Source organism: Barbus barbus, assembly GCF_936440315.1.
Source record: "Barbus barbus genome assembly, chromosome: 32".
Classification (NCBI taxonomy): Eukaryota; Metazoa; Chordata; class Actinopteri; order Cypriniformes; family Cyprinidae; genus Barbus; species Barbus barbus.
The window spans coordinates 13677153-13700043 of record NC_136760.1 but is presented as its reverse complement, the minus strand read 5'-3'; the positions used below and the strand labels follow the sequence as shown (position 1 = coordinate 13700043).

At 43.0% G+C, this 22891-nt stretch overlaps 1 protein-coding gene across 1 annotated transcript in view; it reads right to left on the bottom strand.

Annotated features, from left to right (window-relative positions):
* Positions 1 to 965: 965 nt before the first annotated feature.
* LOC306852502 (RUN domain-containing protein 3A-like) overlaps positions 966 to 22891 on the bottom strand; it is a 76424-nt gene continuing 54498 nt past the window's right edge. The window contains exons 9-11 of the mRNA XM_079389397.1: positions 14921 to 15040; positions 14669 to 14763; positions 966 to 2228 (exon numbers count right to left, since the gene is read on the bottom strand). Coding sequence (XP_079245523.1) covers positions 2086 to 2228; positions 14669 to 14763; positions 14921 to 15040 — 358 coding nt within the window. The 3' untranslated portion in view covers positions 966 to 2085. The remainder of the gene's footprint in view (positions 2229 to 14668; positions 14764 to 14920; positions 15041 to 22891) is intronic.

Here is a 22891-nt window from a genome sequence, read left to right as displayed (position 1 = left end):
ACACATCTTTTAGAATTTAATCAGTTTTGAAGATCGAAAGTCATTCTTTAGCTTCACTCTGCTGTGAAATCAATCAATGGTCCCATCTTTTCAGCAAGCATATTTTGAGCTACCGGTCCCCATTTTGCATTTAGACACTCTGTTAGGTTCTTTTTACTGCAGCAGTCCAAAGTTAACAAATGATGCTGACCTTTGACCCATAATTGACACTTGTTCTTTGCTTGACCCTTGGGTCGTGGTGACCTTAAATTCAAGTCAATTTGTAATGAGTTCCACAGTGACATCTGGAGGAGGCACAAGTTTTGAAATATATTAGGAAAATGTGTTCAGTCCAGATGAGACTACAGAACGTTATGTGAGATTTTATATCACGGGCTCCTTTGAATTCTTTTGACATCAAATGGTTAGATGAAGAACACTGATCATGGTTTACATTAAGAATGCGTTTACACAACACCATTTTCGACTAAAAACAAAACAAAAAAAAAGTTTTGGCCATTCATTTCCATGACAACGGCCCTTTGGGGGCCTGAAAACAAAAACTTTGTTTTAAAGTGCAAGTGCAAAAACGAGTTTTAAGGTGCAAGTTTTTGAAAATGTTCCCATTATGGTCTATGTGATAACAAAAACACAAATTTGCCTTGCCCATTACGTGTTTATACACAAAGTGAGATCGCCATCTACTGGCCTGGCAGGCATAGTGCAGCAATTTTGTAAACAAGCTAATTAACCAAATTGATTTGCCTTATCATTTAAAATAAATTTATATTTTAAAAGACACTCTAAAAATGGGACTGAAGCTGGTTTTTCATGTTTGTTTGAGAGAACTACACAGCTTTTTAAGCATTTGAATCAAGCTTTTGTTAATTTATAGTCCTTAAAACAAGAAAAGCGGGTCTGTTCAGTGGAACAGAAGAGACGAACAATAAAGACAGTGAACAAATATGACTCGATGGAAAACATTAGGACAAAAAAGGCAGTTTTATTGCGATTTTAAGTGACAAACAGCATAGTTTCCAATTTAAAACAAAGAAATTATGTGCATTGAATGATAAAACTAATTTAATGCTAATTGAGGATGAACAGCCGTCTAACACAACACACACATTCTCAAACAAGTAGACTTTTAATTACACTGACAATGGAGTGAGGAAATCTAGCTTATCAGTTTTATATGCTGCCAATGCAATTAAAATTAATGCAAGGTTTCAAATCTGCTGCTAATATACTGAAAATGACAGTGGCCCACACATTGCAGACATATTGTAATGATGCAACAACAGATGTCAAACATACAGTATAATACAACAGTATGCAGATATACACTGGTCCAATGTTTACTTCACTCACTGTCAGTCATTCAGCAATATTATACTGCCATCATGTGCAGAGCGATCCCATCTTCAAGACTTACTTCAAGAGGCAAGAAAAGAGGAATAAGGCAGCTATTCCAGAAATGTCTTTCATTTTATTACCAGTAATTGTACAGCACACTGTAAAGACATACACATCTTCTTGTTCATCTTTTTAGTTCTTGCATGTTGGCAAAGGAGGGATGTTTAGATGGTTGAAATGTGAGAATTCAAAAACAGTGATGATAATGTCAAAATACTAATTTGTAACTATAATATGCTTTCTTTCACACATTTTCATGGTTAATTTCTGATTTTGTTTATATGTTCTGTAAGTATTTATGTTCCCATAAGAGATTTTAAAGGGCATCAGAATGTGGGAAAACTGTGTTGGGCTTTGACACATGAAGTTGTAGTGAAAGCCGGTTTCAGGTCTTAAGTCTGTCAGTGCATAGTCCACAGTTTGCCTTCACTGGATATCACATCAAGTCAGGAGAAAGGTTTGAACAGCAAAGACATTCAGAGATATCTGCATTTGAAAAGCTATGACAGGATAAATCTGTGAGAAAAATATCTCTTGTCATAAGTACAGAGGTCTCGCTATATCTTATCTATGATACTTTCATGAGAATTAGTGTAACAGGCATTACACAGGCTGTAGCCGAGCCATAGTATCTTAGGATGTCTTAGCTGACATTGCAGTTTCTCTCTGCTTGGTCTCATTTGGTGGTCCCTAGCTGGGGGTTAGAGCAGGACTGGGCTCTGCGCTGATGTTTACCAGGCACTCTGTCGACCTCAGGCTTGGCAGGGACTTACAGCTGGGTAAAGAGGACAGAGAACCACACAGACCTAACATAGAGGCAGTGTAGTCTTTTTCTGAAATGAAAATGGAATAGGGATTATTATTAAACAATAATAGCTTTTCCCTCTGAAAAAACAAAACAAAAAACAAACTCAAAGGGATAGTAAAAAAAATAAAATAAAAAATAATTCATTTACTTTCCCTCATGTCTTTCTTTTGCAGAACACAAAAGAAGATATTTTGAAGAATGTTGGTAACCAGATTATTTGGTTTACACTGACCTCCATCATAAAAAAAAATGACAACATATATTTCTCAAAATATCATCTGTTATGTTCCAGAGAGAAAAGAAACTCAAACAGGTTTGAAATGACGTGCATGGCACATAAGTAAATGGTATAATATTAATAAATTAAGCAAAACATTTTTGGGTGAACTATCCCTATAAATTCAACATGAAACAGAAGCTGCAGTTTTCTTTTTTCTAATGCTATATATGTAAGAATGAAATGGCTGTGGGCAGGACTTGATTTTGTCCATTGGGAATTGATTGGATCATTGGTGTGTTGTCATTCACTAATTGCTGCTGTGAGTGACTGATTGCCAGGGAGAAATTATTGTCCAGCCCTCACACCAGTGTACCGGTGTCATCAGAGAGGAGAAGAGGACTGCATCTACAACTGCATACTTCCCCAATATATGGCAGTTGAAAAATATTTAAAAAGAGTACGCTCTCAGAAAATAACTTACAAAAGCTGTCACTGGGGCAGTGCCTTTACAAAAAAGTACTAATATGTACAATTTAGGTACTAATATGTACACTGTAATTATAAATATGTACCTTTAAATCAGTAAAATGCACCCTTCAGAGAGTATATAAGGTACAACGTTGTCCCTTTTGAAAGGGTATGGATGCTGGTACACCATCTTGGTCCAGCAACAAACTAGCTACCATGCTTCAAAAACCTGCTTAACCATCTTATAACTAGTAGCTCAATTGATCAACCACCAAAACCAGCTTGGACTAGGCAGCCAAGTCAAAACAAAGCTACAGTACCACATTAACAGGGGTGCACATAAGTGGTAGCAGGTCCGCATGCACGACCAAAATTAAAAATGCGCTGGGTAAATAAGTTCTGACAGCGCATTTGCGTACCAACATGGATGACAGCTGTTAATTCACAGTTATAATTTTAGATCGACTTTGTATTGTATAAGATTTCTATCCAAACTGAAAGCATAATCTAGGCTAGCCGCTGCAGTTTTCAAAGCAAAACTATGACATTTCACTCTTCCATCAGCAGCGCTAAACCCAGTGTTATGGATCAATAGTCGGACGCCAAGGTAAGTGATAACACAGTGACTTTATTTACAGGAATCGTGCAGTGGAACTGAGGAGTTGATGATACGAGGTGAGTTCTTGTCTAGAGAGTTCAGTGCAGACACAGACGTGAGATTGACTGTAACCTTGTTGTCCGCAGGAGTGAGGAGCGGAGACGATGAGGAGCTCTGGGGAAGTGGCGGAGTGACCACAGCGCAGGAGGATCTGAGGACGGGGAAGAGAACGAGGAGAAGAGCAGAAGGTAAGTATAAACAGGTAAGGATTTTCAGAGGTAATACTCAACAGGTGAGGTAGTCGATCGGAGAGTCCACGTTGAATAAACGAGATCGGACAACTGCAGTGACTGTGGTGTGCGTTCTTATGCAGCTCTAGATGATGGCGGTGATGAGGTGCAGGTGCGGAAGATCACTAGACAGGTGAATCGGATCGTGGTAAATAACTGGGGGGAGAGCCTGGCCGTGCTGTGACATTACCCCCTCTCCATGGCCCGCTCCTGAGGGCCGACCCCGGCGTCGTGGTGGTCTGCCCCGGCTACGTGGAGCAGGACGATCAGGGTGGGTAGCATGGAACTCCTCCAAGAGTGCCGGGTCTAGAACATCCTCCCTAGAGACCCATGAGCGTTCTTCGGGACCGTAGCCTTCCCAATCGACGAGATACTCTAAGCGACCACCACGGCGCCGGGAATCCAAGATCTCCTGCACCCTATAGATGGCACCCTCATCCACTATGAGAGGGAGAGGGGGTTCCTCGACCGGACCAGGCTCTGGGGAAACAGAAGGAGAAAAGGGTTTTAGCAGTGAGACATGAAAGGTGGGATGAATCTTGTATTGTGAAGGTAATTGGAGTTTATAAGTGACCGGGTTGATCTGTTCCAGAATAGTGCAGCCTGATGTCCCGGGTAGATAGCCATACCTTCTGTCCTGGATGGTAAGTGGGAGCGGCAGAGCGTCGAACATCTGCTGTCATCCTTTGTCTGCGCACTGCCTGCTGCAGCTGATGATGTGCTGCGTCCCAGACTCCCTCGCTCTCTCGGAACCAGTGATCCACTGCGGGGACGTCGGATGGTTCTCCCGACCACGGGAATAGTGGTGGCTGGAAGCCGAGTATGCACTGGAAGGGCGTGAGTCCAGTGGAACCTTGAAGTAAGGAGTTTTGGGCGTACTCGGCCCAGCCTAGGAACTGGTTCCAAGAGTTCTGGCGGCCATGGCAGAAGGTTCTCAAGCACCCAATCTCCTGGATCTTACGTTCGGTCTGCCCATTGGACTGTGGATGGTAGCCAGAGGTTAAACTCACGGTCACACCTAGGAGTTTAAAGAAGGCCTTCCAGACATGGGAGATGAATTGAGGTCCTCTGTCGGATACGATGTCCTCCGGGAGTCCATAATATCTGAAAATGTGATTGAAAAGGAGCTCTGCAGTTTGAAGGGCTGTGGGCAATTTTGCGAGTGGAAGGAGACGGCAGAATTTGGAGAAACGATCTACTATTACCAGGATGCAAGTGTTTCCATCAGAGGGAGGTAGGTCCGTGACAAAATCCACTCCTAGGTGTGACCAGGGACGGTTTGGTATGGGTAGTGGGAAGAGTTTACCAGCGGGAAGGTGACGGGGACTCTTGGATATGGCACAGTCCGGGTAGCCCTGAACAAACCTTCTCACGTCCCTGGCCATATTGGGCCACCAGAAGCGGTCTCGTAGCAGCGAGAGAGTGGCATTGGCCCCTGGGTGGCCAGTACCGAGAGAAGTGTGCGTGGAGTGGATGAGTGGCATGCGTTGGGTTCGGGTTACGTATTGGCGATCCGGCGGGCAGCCCGGCGGATTGGCGAGTGGAGTGTTGGAGGCTACTGGTGGAGCGGACCATTGAATGGGGCTTGTAATAATCTCAGCAGATAAGATCCCTTCAGGTTCCTCTTGATTCTCCACGGAGGCATGGATGCGTGATAGAGCGTCTGCTTTAACGTTTCTGGGCCCGGAGCGATACGAGATCTTAAACTGGAAGCGGGTAAAGAATAATGCCCATCTGGCCTGACGAGGGTTAAGTCGTTTTGCCTCACGGAGATATTGGAGGTTCTTATGATCGGTAAGGACCAAAAAAGGGTGAGTTGCTCCCTCCAACCAGTGCCTCCATTCCTCTAGGGCGAGTTTGATGGCTAGCAACTCTCTATTCCCAATATCATAATTCCTCTCCACCGGGCTGAGTTTCCGGGAAAAGGCGGCGCATGGATGGAGTTTGGGAGGCGTCCCCTGCTGCTGAGACAAGACCGCACCTACTCCTGTGGTTGAGGCATCCACCTCGACTATGAAGGGTAACTCAGGGTTGGGGTGCACAAGGAGAGGTGTGGTGGTGAATGCTTCCTTAAGCTTACTGAAGGCGTTCGTGGCACTGGTGTTCCAGGACAGAGACTTGGTTCCCCCTTTGAGTAGGTCGGTGAGTGGGCTGGTAATAGTGCTGTAGTTGGCAATGAAACGGCGGTAGAAATTGGAAAATCCAAGGAAGCGCTGAAGTTCCTTGATGGTGTTTGGGATTGGCCGGGAGGTTATGGCTTCCACCTTCCTCTTGTCTATGCGAATGCCACCACTATGGATGATGTAGCCGAGGAAGTGAACTGTGGGTTGATGGAAAAGGCATTTCTCAGCCTTGAGATATAACTGGTATTTCCTGAGTTGTTGGAGGACCTCCGCAACGTGCTGGCGATGTTCTGCCAGGCTCCGGGAGTAAATTAATATATCGTCGATATATACTATTACAAACCGATGCAGGAACTCCCAGAGCACCTCATGCATGAATCCCTGGAAGACTGAGGGGGCGTTAACAAGCCCATAGGGCATGACCCGATACTCATAGTGGCCAGTGGGTGTCACAAACGCGGTCTTCCATTCATCCCCTTCCCGGATACGGATGAGATTATACGCGCTGCGGAGGTCCAACTTGGTGAATATGGTGGCACCGCGGAGTTGTTCCAAAGCAGCTGGGACAAGAGGAAGGGGGTATCTAAATTTCAAAGTGATTTCATTGAGTTTCCGGTAATCAATACAGGGTCGCAAGCCTCTGTCCTTCTTGGCCACGAAGAAGAAACTGGAAGCAGCAGGGGAGGTAGATGGTACGATATATCCTTGTTCCAGAGCCTCCTTAATGTACTCCTCCATGGCCTTCTGTTCGGGTAAGGATAGCGAGTAGATCTTACCACGCGGTACTGGCTCACTCGGTGTGAGATCGATCGCGCAGTCCCATGGACGATGTGGAGGCAGTTGGGAGGCCCGTTTGGGACAGAAGACGTCGCTGAAGTGGGCGTAGTCGGAGGAAATATCTATGGATTGCTTTTCGACTGGGCTCTCAATGGAAGTAGCTTGGAGAGGTAATGGAACGGACACCCTCGGAGAAGGTCGTGGTAGATGTGGGAAGCATTGTGGGAAGCAGCTGTTGCCCCACTTAAGGACGTCTCCTGACCTCCATGAGAGTACCGGATCATGTTGCACCAGCCAGGGTAGACCCAAGATAACATCCACAGTTGAACCCTCCAGAACCAGTAAATGGATGGATTCTTTTTTTTATAATTAGTATTTTATTGAGTTTTTGAACATCACTGATACATTATAGTCAACTTTACAATTTGAATCTTAACATGTAGCCCATAGTAATGTCTAATAAAATAAAATAGTCAAAAATAATCAAAAGCAACAAAACAAACAAAAAAATAAATAAATAAAATAAAATAACCAAAAACGAGAAAAAAAAAAAAAAAAAAAAAAGAATAATCAAATGTACATTTTTCAACAACAAGCACCATGCTCTCATCTAATAGCAATATATTGCACATATTTTCCCCATTTAGCCACATATTTTTCCACCTTGTCATTAATGTTGAAAGAGATTTTTTCATATGATGCCACTTTTGCCAATTCCATACTCCTCTCTTGAAAAGAGGGTTCACCTGGGTTCTTCCAATTTCTCATTATTATTTGTTTTCCAACCATTATACTGGTCTGGATAAAGTCAGCTGCTCCACAGTTCGATGTAATTTGTGGATCATTTAAAACATACAGCCTCGGACAGAACTCCAAACTAGACCGGGTAATATTTCCGTCCTTCGGATGAGACGTTAAACCGAGGTCCTGACTCTCTGTGGTCATTAAAAATCCCAGGATGTCCTTCGAAAAAGAGTAGGGGTGTAACCCCGGTATCCTGGCCAAATTTGCCCATTGGCCTCTGACCATCATGGCCTCCTAACCATCCCCATATCTACTGATTGGCTTCATCACTCTGTCTCCTCTCCACCAGTAAGCTGGTGTATGGTGGGCGTTCTGGCGCAATATGGCTGCCGTCGCATCATCCAGGTGGATGCTGCACACTGGTGGTGGACGAGGAGATACCCCCCTTACTATGTAAAGCGCTTTGAGTGCCTAGAAAAGCGCTATATAAATGTAACAAATTATTATTATTATTATTATTATTTTCAATGCAATCATGAATCTTTAACCAATAGTTCTGAATCATGGGACATTCCCAAATCAGATGAAAAAAGGTCCCTACCGAGCTGCAGCACTTCCAGCAGTCTGCATTATCCCTCAGCTTCAGCCTAAACAGCCGGGTCGGAGTCCAATAAAAGCGATTAAGAATCTTAAACTGGATTAATCTAATTTTAATGTCTCTTGAAACCCTCTTAATGTTTTCACAGATGCGATCCCACTCTTTATATGTGACAACAATATTCAAGTCTGTCGACCAAGTTAACATTGTTGCATAAGATATAGTAACTGTCTGTTGGAATAACATTGCATAAAAACTCGCAGCTTCATGTCCCAAACCCATTATTTTCGTAATCCGAGAGATAAGGTTTGACTGCTGAGCTTCTATTCCTTTCCCTATGACAGTAACTAACAGGTGACGCATTTGTAAATACTTCCAGAAATTATTTCTGGGCAAATTATATTCACCAACCAACCTTTCAAATGACTTCATACTATCCCTGTCATATAGATTTGCTAATGTAATAATTCCTTTTTCTATCCAATCTTTCCATAGAAGGGAATGTTTATTAATATGTTACTTTGGGTTATTCCAAATACAGGATTCAGAGTTAAGATAGACATTAACATTACAAAATTTAGAAAATTTCTTCCACACATTACAGAGGTTGGATATGATAGGGTGAGATTTTAATTTAGAGGGTATGTTGCTAGACAGAGCATTTATAGGGGAAAGTGGTGAGAATAATCTCCATTCAATCTCCAACCAGGGAGGACCTCTCTCAGGTGGCAATGTCCACTGAGCAATATGTCTCAAGCAAAAGGCATAATGATACAGGGCTAATTTGGGGAGACCCATACCACCTTTATTGGTTGGCACCTAAATATCATCCGCATAAAGCAGAAGCTTGTGTGTAAACTCATTCATTTTAACTCCCTGAATATTCTGATTCTTACGAATAGCTGCCGCAAGAGGCTCAAGAGCTAGACAGAAAAGCCCCGGTGACAATGCAGATCCCTGCCGGGTACCTCTACTAAGTGTGAAATAAGAGGAAATCAGACCATTTGTTCTCACCGCAGCCTGTGGGTCTTTATAAAGAATATCTATCCATCTGAGAAATGTTTGACCAAATCCAAAAGTTTTTAAGTGTATGAAACATATATCTCCATTCCAGCCTATCAAACGCTTTCTCAGCATCAATTGAAATAGCTGCTGTTGGATCATTTGAGTCCCGCACCGACCACATAATATCTATAAGGCGTCTCACATTATCAGAAGAAATTCTCTGTCTAATAAAGCCGACTTGATCAGGATGGATAAGTGACCCAAGTATTTTATCCAATCTATTTGCAAGTATTTTAGATAAAAGTCTACAATCAACAGATATTAAGCTTATTGGCCGATAGCTTTTACAATCAGTCGGGTCCTTATCTTTTTTAACTATAAGAGTAATAATTGCTTGGTTTAGGGATGAAGGTAATTGACCAGATTTAAATACTTCTGCAAGCATATTTTCAAATAATGGTAATAGGTCTTCTCAATAACATTTATAAAATTCTGCTGTAAACCCGTCATGACCTGGAGATTTACCTGATGGTAGGGACTTAATTGCATCAAGTATCTCCTGTGAACTAATAGGTAAATCCAATTCCTCCTGTTGTGAGACACTCAGCTGAGGAAGGTTTAATTTGTTAAAAAATGTCATTATCTCTTTATCTGTGGCAGTATTTTCAGATGTATAAAGATTTATATAAAATTTCTTAAATAAATAATTTATTTCCCTAGATTTGGTTGCCAGGCTTCCATCTCCAGTCATCACTGCTGCTACCGAAGATTTCCATTTTTTTTTGTTTAATGTACCAAGCCAAGAATTTCCCTGCTTTATCCCCTGATTCAAAAACAGTCTGCCTGGCCCTAAACAGAAGATATTCTGTTTTTTGGATATTATAGTATTATATTCATATTTAAGGTGGGTCAATTCTTTTAAAATAGGTTCAGATATATTCCTTTTAAATTTGGCTTCAGTGTTCTTAATTTCCCTTTCTAAATCTGTAAGTTTGGCAGCATTGACCTTCTTCTTATAAGAAGAGTATTGAATAATAAAGCCCCTTAGAAAGGCCTTCATGGCCTCCCAGGCCACTATGGCCGAAGGAGCTGTGGGGACATTGGTCTCCAAATATAACCCAATCTGGGCTCGAAGATCTTCCTTAAATCCCACATCTTGTAATAACGATGAATTAAAACGCCACATCTGTGATCTTTCTACTTCCTGATATGGGGTCATTTGTAGACTGACCAAAGCATGGTCTGTCAACAGAATGCTATCAATTACACAGGATAGTGTCGCAGGAAGCAAGGAGCTAGCAATTAGAAAAAAATCTATTCTTGAATAAACTTTATGGGCTCCTGAATAAAAAGTATAATCTCTGTCCGTTGGATGGTTCAGCCTCCACACATCTGTTAGACCCATAGATGAACACATTCTCTTAACCAGCAAAACAGAGTCAGGCTTTCTACTTGATGTTGGTGTACTTCTATCAAGGATTTGATCTAAAACTAAATTGAAGTCTCCTCCCAGGATTATGGGATACTGTCCAATGTCATGCAACTTATTTTCTAAGTCTATAAAGAAATTCGGGTGATCAACATTGGGTGCATATATATTGGCAAGTATCAAAGTATGTCCTTGTATCTCTGCTAGTATTATAATTATTCTGCCATCCTCATCTTTAACCTCCCTCCTAAGCCTGAACTGTAAGCTTTTGTTAATTAATATAGCTACTCCTCGACTTTTAGATGATCCAGCGCTAAAGAACACGTGTCCTACCCAGTCCCTGCATAGCTTAACTGATTCCTGAAGACAGCAATGTGTTTCCTGCAGGAATACTACATCTTGTTTTTTAGTTTTCAGATGACCCAGTATTTTCTTCCTTTTAATTGGACAACCCAGGCCGTTCACATTCCAGGTTGAATAATATAATGTCCTCTCACTACTAGTCATAAGCAATCTTAATGTATTTTAGTATAGAATAAGTGGCCATTCTATTATAACATAAGATCCATGGTGCTACATAAATTATACATCTTAACAAGAAAAAAAAAAGAAAAAGAAAAAAAAAACATAATATCAACCAGTGGTGATATCAATAACCAGCAAACTGCAGACCAGTCTGGCCCAAAAAACAGTAGAACCAGAGACATTGTTAAAATAAAACAAAAAAGTGAATCTCTTAGGTCCATGACTTTGGAACAAGGGCAGCAAGAAGGCCCACTGTCCTAAGTATCGTATACGAAATTATGTTCAGGTATTATATAAATAAAAAAAAAAACAACAAGACATGGGGATTTCTATACAAAAATTGAAATTTTTAGCAAAACTTGTCCCAGCTATGAGAAATATAAACTCAAAAATCAACTTCCAAATAATTTGTGATATACATAGCCGGTAATTTGAACTGGTCTTATCCATGTCCAAAAACAAAACAGAGGTCTGCCATTTCGCATGTACACACCCACTATCTCATATACCATTACTTTCCCGAACGTACGGACAACAAAGTCTTATAATTTCCAGAGCACCTCCATGACGCGCCCAGATCGAATGATGTGCTGAAAGAGTGTCAAACATGTACCTCAACGTCTCTCGATGTAGTCCATTGCTTTTTCCGGGTCATCAAACACCTGTGGATTCTGTCCACTGATGAAAATCTTCAGACGTGCAGGGTAGAGCATGCCGAATTTAATCTTGCGCTCATGGAGGGCTTTCTTGCAACGGAGGAATGCTTCTCGCTTCCTTTGTGTCTCCTTCGAATAGTCCGGGAAAATCATAACTTGTTTGCCGTTCCACATCAAGCGTTTCTTTTCCCGTGCCGCATCCAGGATGGCTTGGCAATCTTTATATCGTAGTAAGCGCGCCACAATCGTTCGACCGTAATTCTTATCCCCCGCTTCCAGCCGTTTCCCGATCCTATGAGCGCGGTCCATCTCGATTCCCCCCGGGGTTGGATCAATGCCAAGGGTCACTGAAATCAACTCGTTCAGGAACACAATAACATTGCTCTTTTCAGCCCCCTCCGGTATCCCAACGAATCTGAGGTTGTTGCGTCGGGATCTGTCTTCAGCTGTGGCCACCCTGTCTATCAGTAATTGTATATCCTCTTTAGTGGCGCCCACAGGTCTAGCATTTATGTTGGCTTGCTCATCCTCTAGCTGATTCACTCGATCTTCCACTTCCGTGATGCATAAAATGAGAGAGGAGAGCTTTGTATCCACGGAGCTCAGAGACCGACAAATTTCTTTCAAGTCCGCCGTTTCTTCTAGTATCTTGCTCCGCATCCCGTGAATTTGAGCCATGTTAGACAGGTCAGTCTCCGTGGTAATACTAGCTGTGGGTTCTTTGCTAGCTGCTACTCCCCTCGTGCACATGTTGAGCTGGGTCTGTGCGGCTGAGCGAAGTTTTCTTTGTTCCATAGTACAGCCAGAAGACGAACTTTTGTCGCCTTCTGACATTTTGAATTCCACGTAAGAAGAAAATTATCTATATCTGAACGTATTTTAGGATATAATCAGGGTATAAACCCGAAGGACAGCGGGAGCACACGTTTCAAGCTGCCATCACTTATCCCTGCGTCACGTGACACCAAAATGGATGGATTCTTGATGGAGTAGCCCAATACGCAGCTGAAGGGGTCCAACACAGTGTTGAACCAGACGTCGGGAGAGGGGTTTACCTATTATGGTCTGAACTTGGTAGGTGGTTTCGGTAGCGATGGTCGGGAGTTGGAGCTGTTGGCGTAGACTTCCGGCGATGAAGTTCCCCGCTGAGCCGGAGACGAGGAGGACGGTAACTGTTAGAGTTGTAGTACCAGCAGTCAGTTGAGCACAAGTAGTGAGGGGTTTCATCTTAGGTATGCGGGGTCGAATACCACTCACCATGAGCCCAGGAGGTCGGAGGGGACAGGTTGAGATCATGTGTCCATCACCACCACAATACAGGCATAAACCTTGCATAATTCACCTTCGTCTCTCGGAGGGAGTGAGCCGATAAGTATCTGTTTGCATGGCTTCTGGAGGGTCTCTGGTTTCTGGCTGGTAGTTGGGAGGAGTGACAATGGCTGATGAAGTCGCTGGATCTGACAGGCATGTTTGCATACGGTTAGAACATCTTATCGCCAGTTAAATGAATTTCTCTAAGCAAAAAGTGTCATCATATGCAGCCAGGTGTAGTCGCAGCCGAGGGTTCAACCCTTGGCGGAAAGCTGTTATTAAAGATGATTCATTCCAGCCGCTCGCGGCCGCGAGGGTGCAGAATTTCAGCGAGTATTGCTGGATGGTCATCGTGCCCTGCCACAGCTGATAAAGTTGTTCTCCCACCGAAGAGTCTCCCGGAGAATTACTGAAGACCTTGCGGAAGTGTGCTAGAAATTGTGCAAATGACTGGGTAGCGGGACCAGCTTGACTCAAAATAGTCTCGGCCCATTTAAGAGCCGGACCCGTGAGAGAAGTTATCACAAAGGCGATTTTCAACTGGTCTGTGGGGAACATCTGTGGATGCAGATCGATGGTGAGTGAACATTTTAGTAAAAAGCCATTGCACTCCTCCGGGTCACCTGAGTAGGGCGCTGGTCGGGCCATGGGACTGGCGAATAATGCAGGCGAAGGAGAACTGGTTGTTGTGATGACAGGCGGAGATGGAGATGTTACTGAGGGATGGGAAAGGAGCCTCTTGAGGGCGTCGACCATTTCTTGGAAGGGATCGGGGGCACTCATCCTGTAACGGTGTCGGTCCGATCTTCTGTTATGGATCAATAGTCTGACGCCAAGGTAAGTGATAACACAGTGACTTTATTTACAGGAATCGCGCAGTGGAACTGAGGAGTTGATGATACGAGGTGAGTTCTTGTCTTGAGAGTTCAGTGCAGACACAGACGTGAGATTGACTGTAACCTTGTTGTCCGCAGGAGTGAGGAGCGGAGACGATGAGGAGCTCTGGGGAAGTGGCGGAGTGACCACAGCGCAGGAGGATCTGAGGACGGGGAAGACAACGAGGAGGAGAGCAGAAGGTAAGTATAAACAGGTAAGGATTTTCAGAGGTAATACTCAACAGGGGAGGTAGTCGATCGGAGAGTCCACGTTGAATAAACGAGATCGGACAACTGCAGTGACTGTGGTGTGCGTTCTTATGCAGCTCTAGATGATGGCGGTGATGAGGTGCAGGTGCGGGTGATCAGTAGACAGGTGAATCGGATCATGGTAAATGACTGGGGGGAGAGCCTGGCCGTGCTGTGACACCCAGAAGTGCATATACTTAATAAAAGCTAGCTGATTTTACGTTTGAAAATTATGAAAATTCAAATAATAATAAAAAAAGATAATAAAAATATTAGCATTTTATTTTTAAGTTTACTATAAAATAATTGTATTTGTATGTAATACTCCCTTTTTATTTTAAAATAAAATAGTATTAATCACACTTGATTATTTAGTTTATTATTATTAAAAACTAAAAACTAAAAGTGCAATAATATTATTTTCACTATTATTATTATTATTTTTTCTAATAGCTATATTTTATGGGTCACACTCCATGCCGTGGCCTAAACCAAAGGACTAAACCAAATCTCGAGGTACTCATATGAGAACCAGGCTGAAAAACTTATGTGCACCCCTGCACATTAAGCTTGTTGTGGGTGGATTTTAAGCTGTACCTGCTGTGCACCAGGCTTTTCCATTCTGTTTCCTTTCCGTCCTCTGATAATCTGTGGTTAGGCTTATATGTGGTTCCGGGCTGGGGAAACTACCCCTAAAATACAACAACAGACCCACAGCACAAGTGTATTTTGCCGTTGAATTTGTATCACATTCTAGATGCAACACAAACTTCAAGAAGCCAGTTATTTGGCTAATGACTGGGATTTTCAGTAAGCTAATGGTCCACTTAAAAGAAAGCCTCTTCTCACCTGTGGTACAGTTTCCTGTCCTCCTGGTTATTGTAGTTTTGCAGAGATGGCCATTGGTTAACAAGAGGGATTGACAAATCCTTAGAGAGTGGATGTGATTCGCCTGGAATCAGACTTGTCCTGTGATACAGTTAAAGACAAAAACATGGTATGGTCTAAGTGGGTAAGTGTGTGTAACAGATTCTTCAATACTGTATGTGCCACAGTTTTTAGTAGCCATTACTAATATGAAGTAGTTTTAGTGGACTTAGTTCAGATGTTACCATTTTTCAGTGTATTTACTCTTATTTTATTACAAGAATGGCATTACATCATCCTTCACAACCCCTGAAATCATCTGTTCATAAATCAATACGTCATATAATTAAATAACTATAATACTTTAAAAATAAATATTTAAAAGAAACCATGTTTTTAGTTAAACGTGATCAGATATTTATATTAAAAAATAAGGAAATATCAAAGTTTTCTGTCATTCTGAATGTGATCTTTCTAAACTAGCTATTCTGAATTCAGCAAGGCTCTGTAGAAGTAGTAAAATTTGATGACATAATTATGAAACATAGCCACATGAATAGTAAAGAAATTTTGATCACACCTTAGTTTGGGGACCAATTCTCACTATTAACTAACTATTAACTATGAGTTTTCCCTCAATAAATTCCTAATTTGTAGCATATTAATAGTTAGTACGGTAGTTGTTACGTTTAGGTATGGGGTAGGGATATGGCCATGTAGAATAAGACATTAATATGTGCATTATAAGTACTAATAAACAGCCAATATGCTAGTAATGTGTACACAACCACCCTTTAAATGATAAAAATCCACCCAGTGCTTTTTAAAAATCCCCATAAATCATAAGCACTTTCTCAGAACAAGCCGTTCACAGATTCTGGGCAAACTGACGTCACTTTGCACAGGCCCCTCCCACAACTGTAGACAGACACTGGAGTTTTAGCATAGACCTTCCCTGAGTGAGCTGTAAACAGTCCGCCATTGTTTCGACGCCAGAGCAGGTGTAGACAAAAATGTCTCCTAAGCGATTGAGGTCAGTGGCGTAGCGGACGGGCACGCAGGGCACGCACTGCAGGGGGGGCCTGCGTGTTGGGGGGCCCCCGCGATAACCTCTCCGTGCTGGGGTGCGTCGAAAGACAAGGATCATGTATCAACGATAGCCAGAGATATTATCAAAGGCATCAAATATTGGCAATATTAATAGGATTTGTAGCCTGTTATATGCTTCTTATTATTAGGATTATTTTTATTAGTTATTTTTTTTATTAAATTTCTATTACAATTAATTTGCCCGTAATAATTTCATAGTGCATCACCGCATAACTGACACACTGTGAGGATAATAAGGCTAATTAGCTTACTCCTCTTGAAAATGTTTTAAAAAAGGTCTTTCAAAACAGGTTTATTATTGTTACGGTTTCCCCAGGCAGACAGATAAGACGAGGCAGGCAGGAATATCTCAAAACAATAAGCTTTTTAATAATATTGAACTCGAAAAACGTAACATAACCAATAGCAGACAAACTCAACTGGGGAGAACTCAGGCTTATAAAGGCAGGTAATAATCATACGAAAACAGAAACAGGTGAGGGGCTAATTAACTAATCAGGGAAACTGGGTCAACAGAAGCCATGGAAAAACACAACTAAAACAGAGCAGAATGTTACAGTTCGCCCCCTCCTGGAACGGCGCGTCCTCGCGCGGAAAAATATAAACCAACAGAGGAGGGAGGGTGGGGGTTCAGGAGGCGTGCATGGAGTAGGAGGAAGCCGGGCAATGGAAAATGGGTAAAAACAAAAACAGTCCAAAAAATTAGTCCAAGGGGGAGTGGAGGGTGGGAGGAGCCAGGGAGGAGCCCGGAGCAGGAGTAGCCAGATGGCAGTCCAGAGGCCAGCCAGGATGGCGGCCCACGGCGGAGTCGATGGCGGGAGGAGCCATGGTGGTAATGGGACTACCGACACCATGGGGCCGACTGCCGGAGATGACGCCGGTGGAGAAGGAGCCCAGGATGGAGCAGAGCAGCCGCAGAGCCAGGGTGACACTGATGGGCCGGAGGGCCACGGTGGAGCCGGCGGCTCAGGCGAGTGAGGCGGAGGCGGGGATCCCGAGTGACGCGGTGGAGCCGGAGCGACAGAGGACAACGGTGGAGCCAGAGGGAGGGAGGAACCCGACGGAGCCAGAGGAATGGAGGGACGAAGCGGAGCTGGAGGTGTAGAATTCCGTGGAGTAGGCAGGGGGACGACTGACCAAGGCGGAGCCGGAGGGACGAGGGAGCCCGGCGGAGCTGGTGGAGTGAGGGGCCACGGTGGAGATGAGGGAGCCACGAGCCAAGGTGGAGCCGATGGATCGGAGGGCCGAGGTGGAGTCCGGGTCTCGCAGGCTGAAGGCGAAGACTGGGGATCCTCCAACCCCAAGGTGGCAGATTGCAGGGAGACCCGAAGCTCAACCGATCCACCGGGCATGGCATGCTGAGGGTGAGCTGAGGGGTCTTCCTGATGTGGCTGAGGAGGGACTGATGGGCTGGCTGACTGGTATCGAGGAGGCGGGAGAGGGAGGCTGGGAGGGAACACGGGAGGATTCGAGCTGGACGGAACCAGCGGAGACACAGGAGATTCCAGGCTGGACGGAACCAGCGGAGGCACAGATTCAGGGCTGGACGGAACCAGCGGAGACACATGAGATACCGGGCTGGGCAATGCCTCCCCAAACCAGTCAATCAGATCTTCTTCGAATAGGCCCAACAGTTCCTCCAAATAGCTTCCAGAAGCCAGCGGTTGCTTACCCTCAGTGGTGGATGTGTGGGCTGGGGATTTATCCATTCCCTCGATCTCCACTAAGACTCCCACGACGCACGATGTTGCCGGCTCACGCACCTGGTCAGTCGCGTCGAGTTCGGTTTCCGGGGCGATGAGTGGCTCTGTCACTCTCCGTGGTGACGGCTCTATCCACGCGACCGGCTCGGGCTCTGCGACTGCGGTGGGCTCTGGCGAACTCTCCGTGCAGCGAGAAGGTGAGGGCTGGCTGGGCTCTGGATCGGGAGTGGGGCTGGAGCTGTCCTCAGCAGGGTCACCGAAGATAAACAGTCCATTACACTCCAGCACCCACTCCACGCAAGCGGCGAAATTCTCCCTGGGACCGTTCGCTGGTAGGCGCGCCTTACACTGCTCGCTCAGGTTGGAGATGTAGAACAGACAGAGCGAGCGGTCTTTGAAGTGTGTAAGGCGCGCCAGGTTGACGAAGTCCATGGTGTGTTCCACCAGCGAACGGTCCTTCTGCTCCAGGCAAAGGAGTAAGAAGGCGGGATCCATACTAGGAGGGAGAGAGGGAAAAAAAAACAAATGAGCAAAAAGAATAACGCCGCTGAAAAAAAAAAAAAACTGTTTCGGTCTGCTATTCTGTTACGGTTTCCCCAGGCAGACAGATAAGACGAGGCAGGCAGGAATATCTCAAAACAATAAGCTTTTTAATAATATTGAACTCGAAAAACGTAACATAACCAATAGCAGACAAACTCAACTGGGGAGAACTCAGGCTTATAAAGGCAGGTAATAATCATACGAAAACAGAAACAGGTGAGGGGCTAATTAACTAATCAGGGAAACTGGGTCAACAGAAGCCATGGAAAAACACAACTAAAACAGAGCAGAATGTTACAATTATAGCCTACAACAAATTATAGGCCTATAAAATTATTAACACTGCAGTAATCAATGAAAATTAAGAGCAGCTTTATTTAAAGCACCTACTTTCAAAAACAACCTGTTTAACACAAAATGCTTTCTTCAAATTTTTTTCACTATGTTCGGGCCACAAGTGAAATATTAAGGGAGTAAATTAAAACAAGTTATACCGTCATCAGCATATAAAGTTGATTCGTCTCTCGTCGTCTCTGAAAAAATATGCACCGTTAATACAGTATCAGATGCCGAAAGCTCTGTCAGTTTTTACTTTCACTTTTGAATTGACTTAAGACGTTCACCGGCATAGCTTGTGTGCAAAGTTTGCATGTTGCTTGTGTAATATCCATTGGCTCGCCATAAATATTTGTATTGGATTACAATTTGCAACTAGATGGATGGACTGTCACATCCTTTAAAGTCAAAAATCTGGGTGTTATATTAGACAGCAACTTGTCCTTTGAAAATCATATTTCCCATGTTACAAAAACAGCATTCTTCCATCTTAGAAACATTGCCAAGCTTGGACTATTGTAATGCACTGCTAGGTGGTTGTCCTGCATCTTCAATAAACAAGCTACAGATAGTCCAAAATGCAGCGGCTAGAGTTCTTACCAGGTCAAAAAAATATGATCATATTACCCCAATTTTACAGTCTCTGCACTGGCTACCTATTAAGTTCCGTATCATTTACAAAATATTATTACATGCCTATAAGGCCCTAAATGGTTTAGCTCCTGCGTACCTAACTTGTCTTCTACCACGCTACAATCCAACCCGCTCCCTAAGGTCGCAATGGACTTTTGGTAGTACCTAGGATAGCAAAGTCCACTAAAGGAGGTAGAGCTTTTTCACATTTGGCTCCCAAACTCTGGAATAGCCTTCCTGATAACGTTCGGGGTTCAGACACACTCTCTCTGTTTAAATCTAGATTAAAGACACATCTCTTTAGCCAAGCATTCACATAATGCATCTTATAATCTTGTACTGCAGTTATATCTGATCAAATGTACGTTTATTATTATTCTTTAGCTTGGGTTGAACAAATAATTTTTGCTTAGATGGAACAGCAGCTACGCTAATTATGTCTCTATTTGTTTCTTTGTTTCTGCCACGGGATTAACATCCCTAGGAATGACAACCTTCAGTCTGGATCCAACCCTTAAATGATCTGAGATGACCGAACACCTGAGAAAGATGATGCCAACCCCTCAGAGGACTTCAGAGGATGCCAATGCTCAGACAACATACAGAATTACCAAATGTTGCCATAAGTCAAATATATTAAGGTTCTGCAATATATAAATATATTGTGGAAACTTAAATTCCTGTAGAGCTGCTTTGCAGCGATTTGTATCGTAAAAAGCGCTATACAAATAAACTTGAATTTAATTTAATTGAATTATAATATTGCGACGTAACACCCCACCCCCCTGGAGTGGGGGGGGGGGGGGGGGGGGGGCTGATTTGCTCTACGCCACTGATTGAGGTGTTCTGTTGTTGGATGCAATAATGAACATAGCAATCATCATTTACTCCCGACATCGGAGCTGCTGAAGACACAGTGGATTACTTTTGTTTTTGAAGGGAATGCTTATGTTTGCGCAACTCAGCCCTCTCTCAAAGCCTTTTTGGACAACCATACAGATCTTTTTAAAGATGGCTATGGAAAGATCTGAGATTTCCAGGCAAGAATCCAAGTTGAGCGAGACAGTAAACCAATATTCCATAAGCCGCGAACTGTCCCATATGCTCTGAGTAGGGTGAACATACGGGCCAATTTTACGGGACTCTGGCAAGAAGCTTCCTTTGGTGGCCTGGTTAAAATCATGAGATCACGGCATTTGTCGGTCAGTGTGCACCCTGTGAAACCACACTGAATAGACCCCCAGCAGCCCCTCTTCGCCCATGGTCATTTACCACAGCTCCATGGGAGAGAATACATGTGGATTATGCAGAGGTCAACAAGCAGCATTTCCTAGTGGTGATAGACATCCATTCAAAATGGATTGAAGTCTTACCTATAAAGCTGATGACCGCTGAAAAGACTGCTAACCTTCTCAGGAATCTGTTTGCATCATAAGGTCTGCCGAATGTTCTGGTTTCAGACAATGGTTCTCAATTTACTGCACCTGAGTTTGAACAGTTCCTTAAGGGTAATGGAGTTTGTCATGTCCTGTCACCGCCATACCATCCGGCTTCAAATGGCACAGCTAAAAGGGGTGTGCAAACCTTTAAAAAGGCATGGACTCGAATGCAATCTCAGTCAGTGTCTCCTAGTCAGTGGCTAGATTTCGTTCACATACAGAAATACTCCACACGCAGTCACAGAACGCACACCAACAGAGTTGTTCCTAAAAGGCAAAGAGAAAAATAAGATCGTAATAACGACAAAACTTTTGTTATGTCGAGATCACAAGAAAATTAAATCGAGATCACGAGAAAATTAAATTGTGATTACGAGAAAACAAGAAGGAAAAAAATTATATTGCATGGCCGCTTAGAACTTGCGTACTATTCTGCAGCGCAGAGGACCTCTGACTTACTGTGTGCAAGTGGGACATTGACAAGTTAAAGTACATGTGGACCACTTGTTACTGTCAAGGTCTTCAGGACAGCAATATGAAGGGATCAGTGATGACCTCTTTGATGATCAGCCAGTTCAGAGAGCTGAAACATCTGATCCAGAAGTTCAACCTGATCAATCTTCTGAAGCACATCCTGAACGGCGCTGTCCCAAAAGGCAAAGAAAAGCACCACAAAGACTTAACCCTCTGGGGTCATCCCAAAAGGCAAAGAAAGGCACCACAAAGACTTAACCCTCTGGGGTCGAAGCCCGCACCAGTGCGGTTTGTCTCATATTTTCTTGATGACCGCAAATAGAACTAAAAATACTATATCATTTTTGATCTTACAGACAAGAATAAGGTATCGTTTGAAACTGCAAAGGGTCTACTTTTATTTGTGTATAGTCATAATGGCAACAACAAAAATGTGCTTTTGTAAAATAAAGAAAGCAAAAAATAAAGACATGTAAATAAAACAACCTGAACCTCAGCGAATATTTGCCTCAAAGACATGAGTCTTTGTGTCTAGATCTCGAGTCTTTGTGTCTTTGAGTCTATATGTATAGAATGCTTGAAATGTCCACTTTTAAATGATGTAAGTCACATTCAAAACAAATATTGTCTGATAAAGTAATCCGTATGTAACCAATTCAATGTCCAGTTTTTCCCATCTAAACTCATTAACTCTAATGCGATTACGCCCACGAGACGACTGCGCTTTTCAAATTCTAAACTTCCACGTGAGATGCGCGACATGTAATTGCCCACATCACCTCCGTAAAAATGTGAAGAGTTCATCCCGGCTACTTTTTGTTTCTGGAAGAAGACGAGCTGAGAAGAATAACCCAGAATTTACCTCAGAAGAAGAACTCAACGCAAAGCGTCTCGCAGCTTGATGTAGTAAATACAGTGGTAAATCTATTTCATAAAACATATTGTTACTCATTATTTTGAAATCATCACATGCTCTAAGACGCAAAAGCGGTGTCCTATTATATAAACTGGACTACCCTTATATAGAATAACCTTTTCAGGGTAATTGATGTGTATAATAAATTAGCATCAGCAACCTATTTTGACCTGGATACATCTGATTTGACAAAAAAGGGATTATGTAAGAGCCATGTGCAACATTTACTTAACAAAATCGGTCCATGCACACAAGTGAGTTGATTTGCATGAATTTCAATTTCTGTACAGTCTAATCTCTAATTGTCATACCAGTCCAATTTCACATTAAGAAATTATTTTAACCCAAAAACCAAACTATGCTCCCTTTGAATTGGTTGTCTTTAAAATACAAATCTTGTGTAATCCCAGGCTATCTGTAATCAGAAGCACATTTAAAACTGGAATATAATTTAATTTCATTCACATGTGTTTCATGTGATCCGTCAACGGAGATAGGAAGTAATGAAGTACAAATAACAAAGTAATTAAAAAAGGTTAGAGAAAAACGTACTGCACCATGGTACAACAGTTATACCCATTCTCTCAAGAAAGAAACTTGTAATCTTGAGCACAAATGGACAAAAACAATCTTGGAAGTTTTTAGAATTGCATGGAAAAACAGTATGTACAGCTGTAGATAGATCCAAGATGGCAGCGTGATCAGATGCAGCGGCTGCTCCGGGTCCCAAAGACGATGCTTTTACGTCTTTTAATGTCATCTGTTCGTCTCCAAATAGTGTCAGTTTACCGCTAACTCA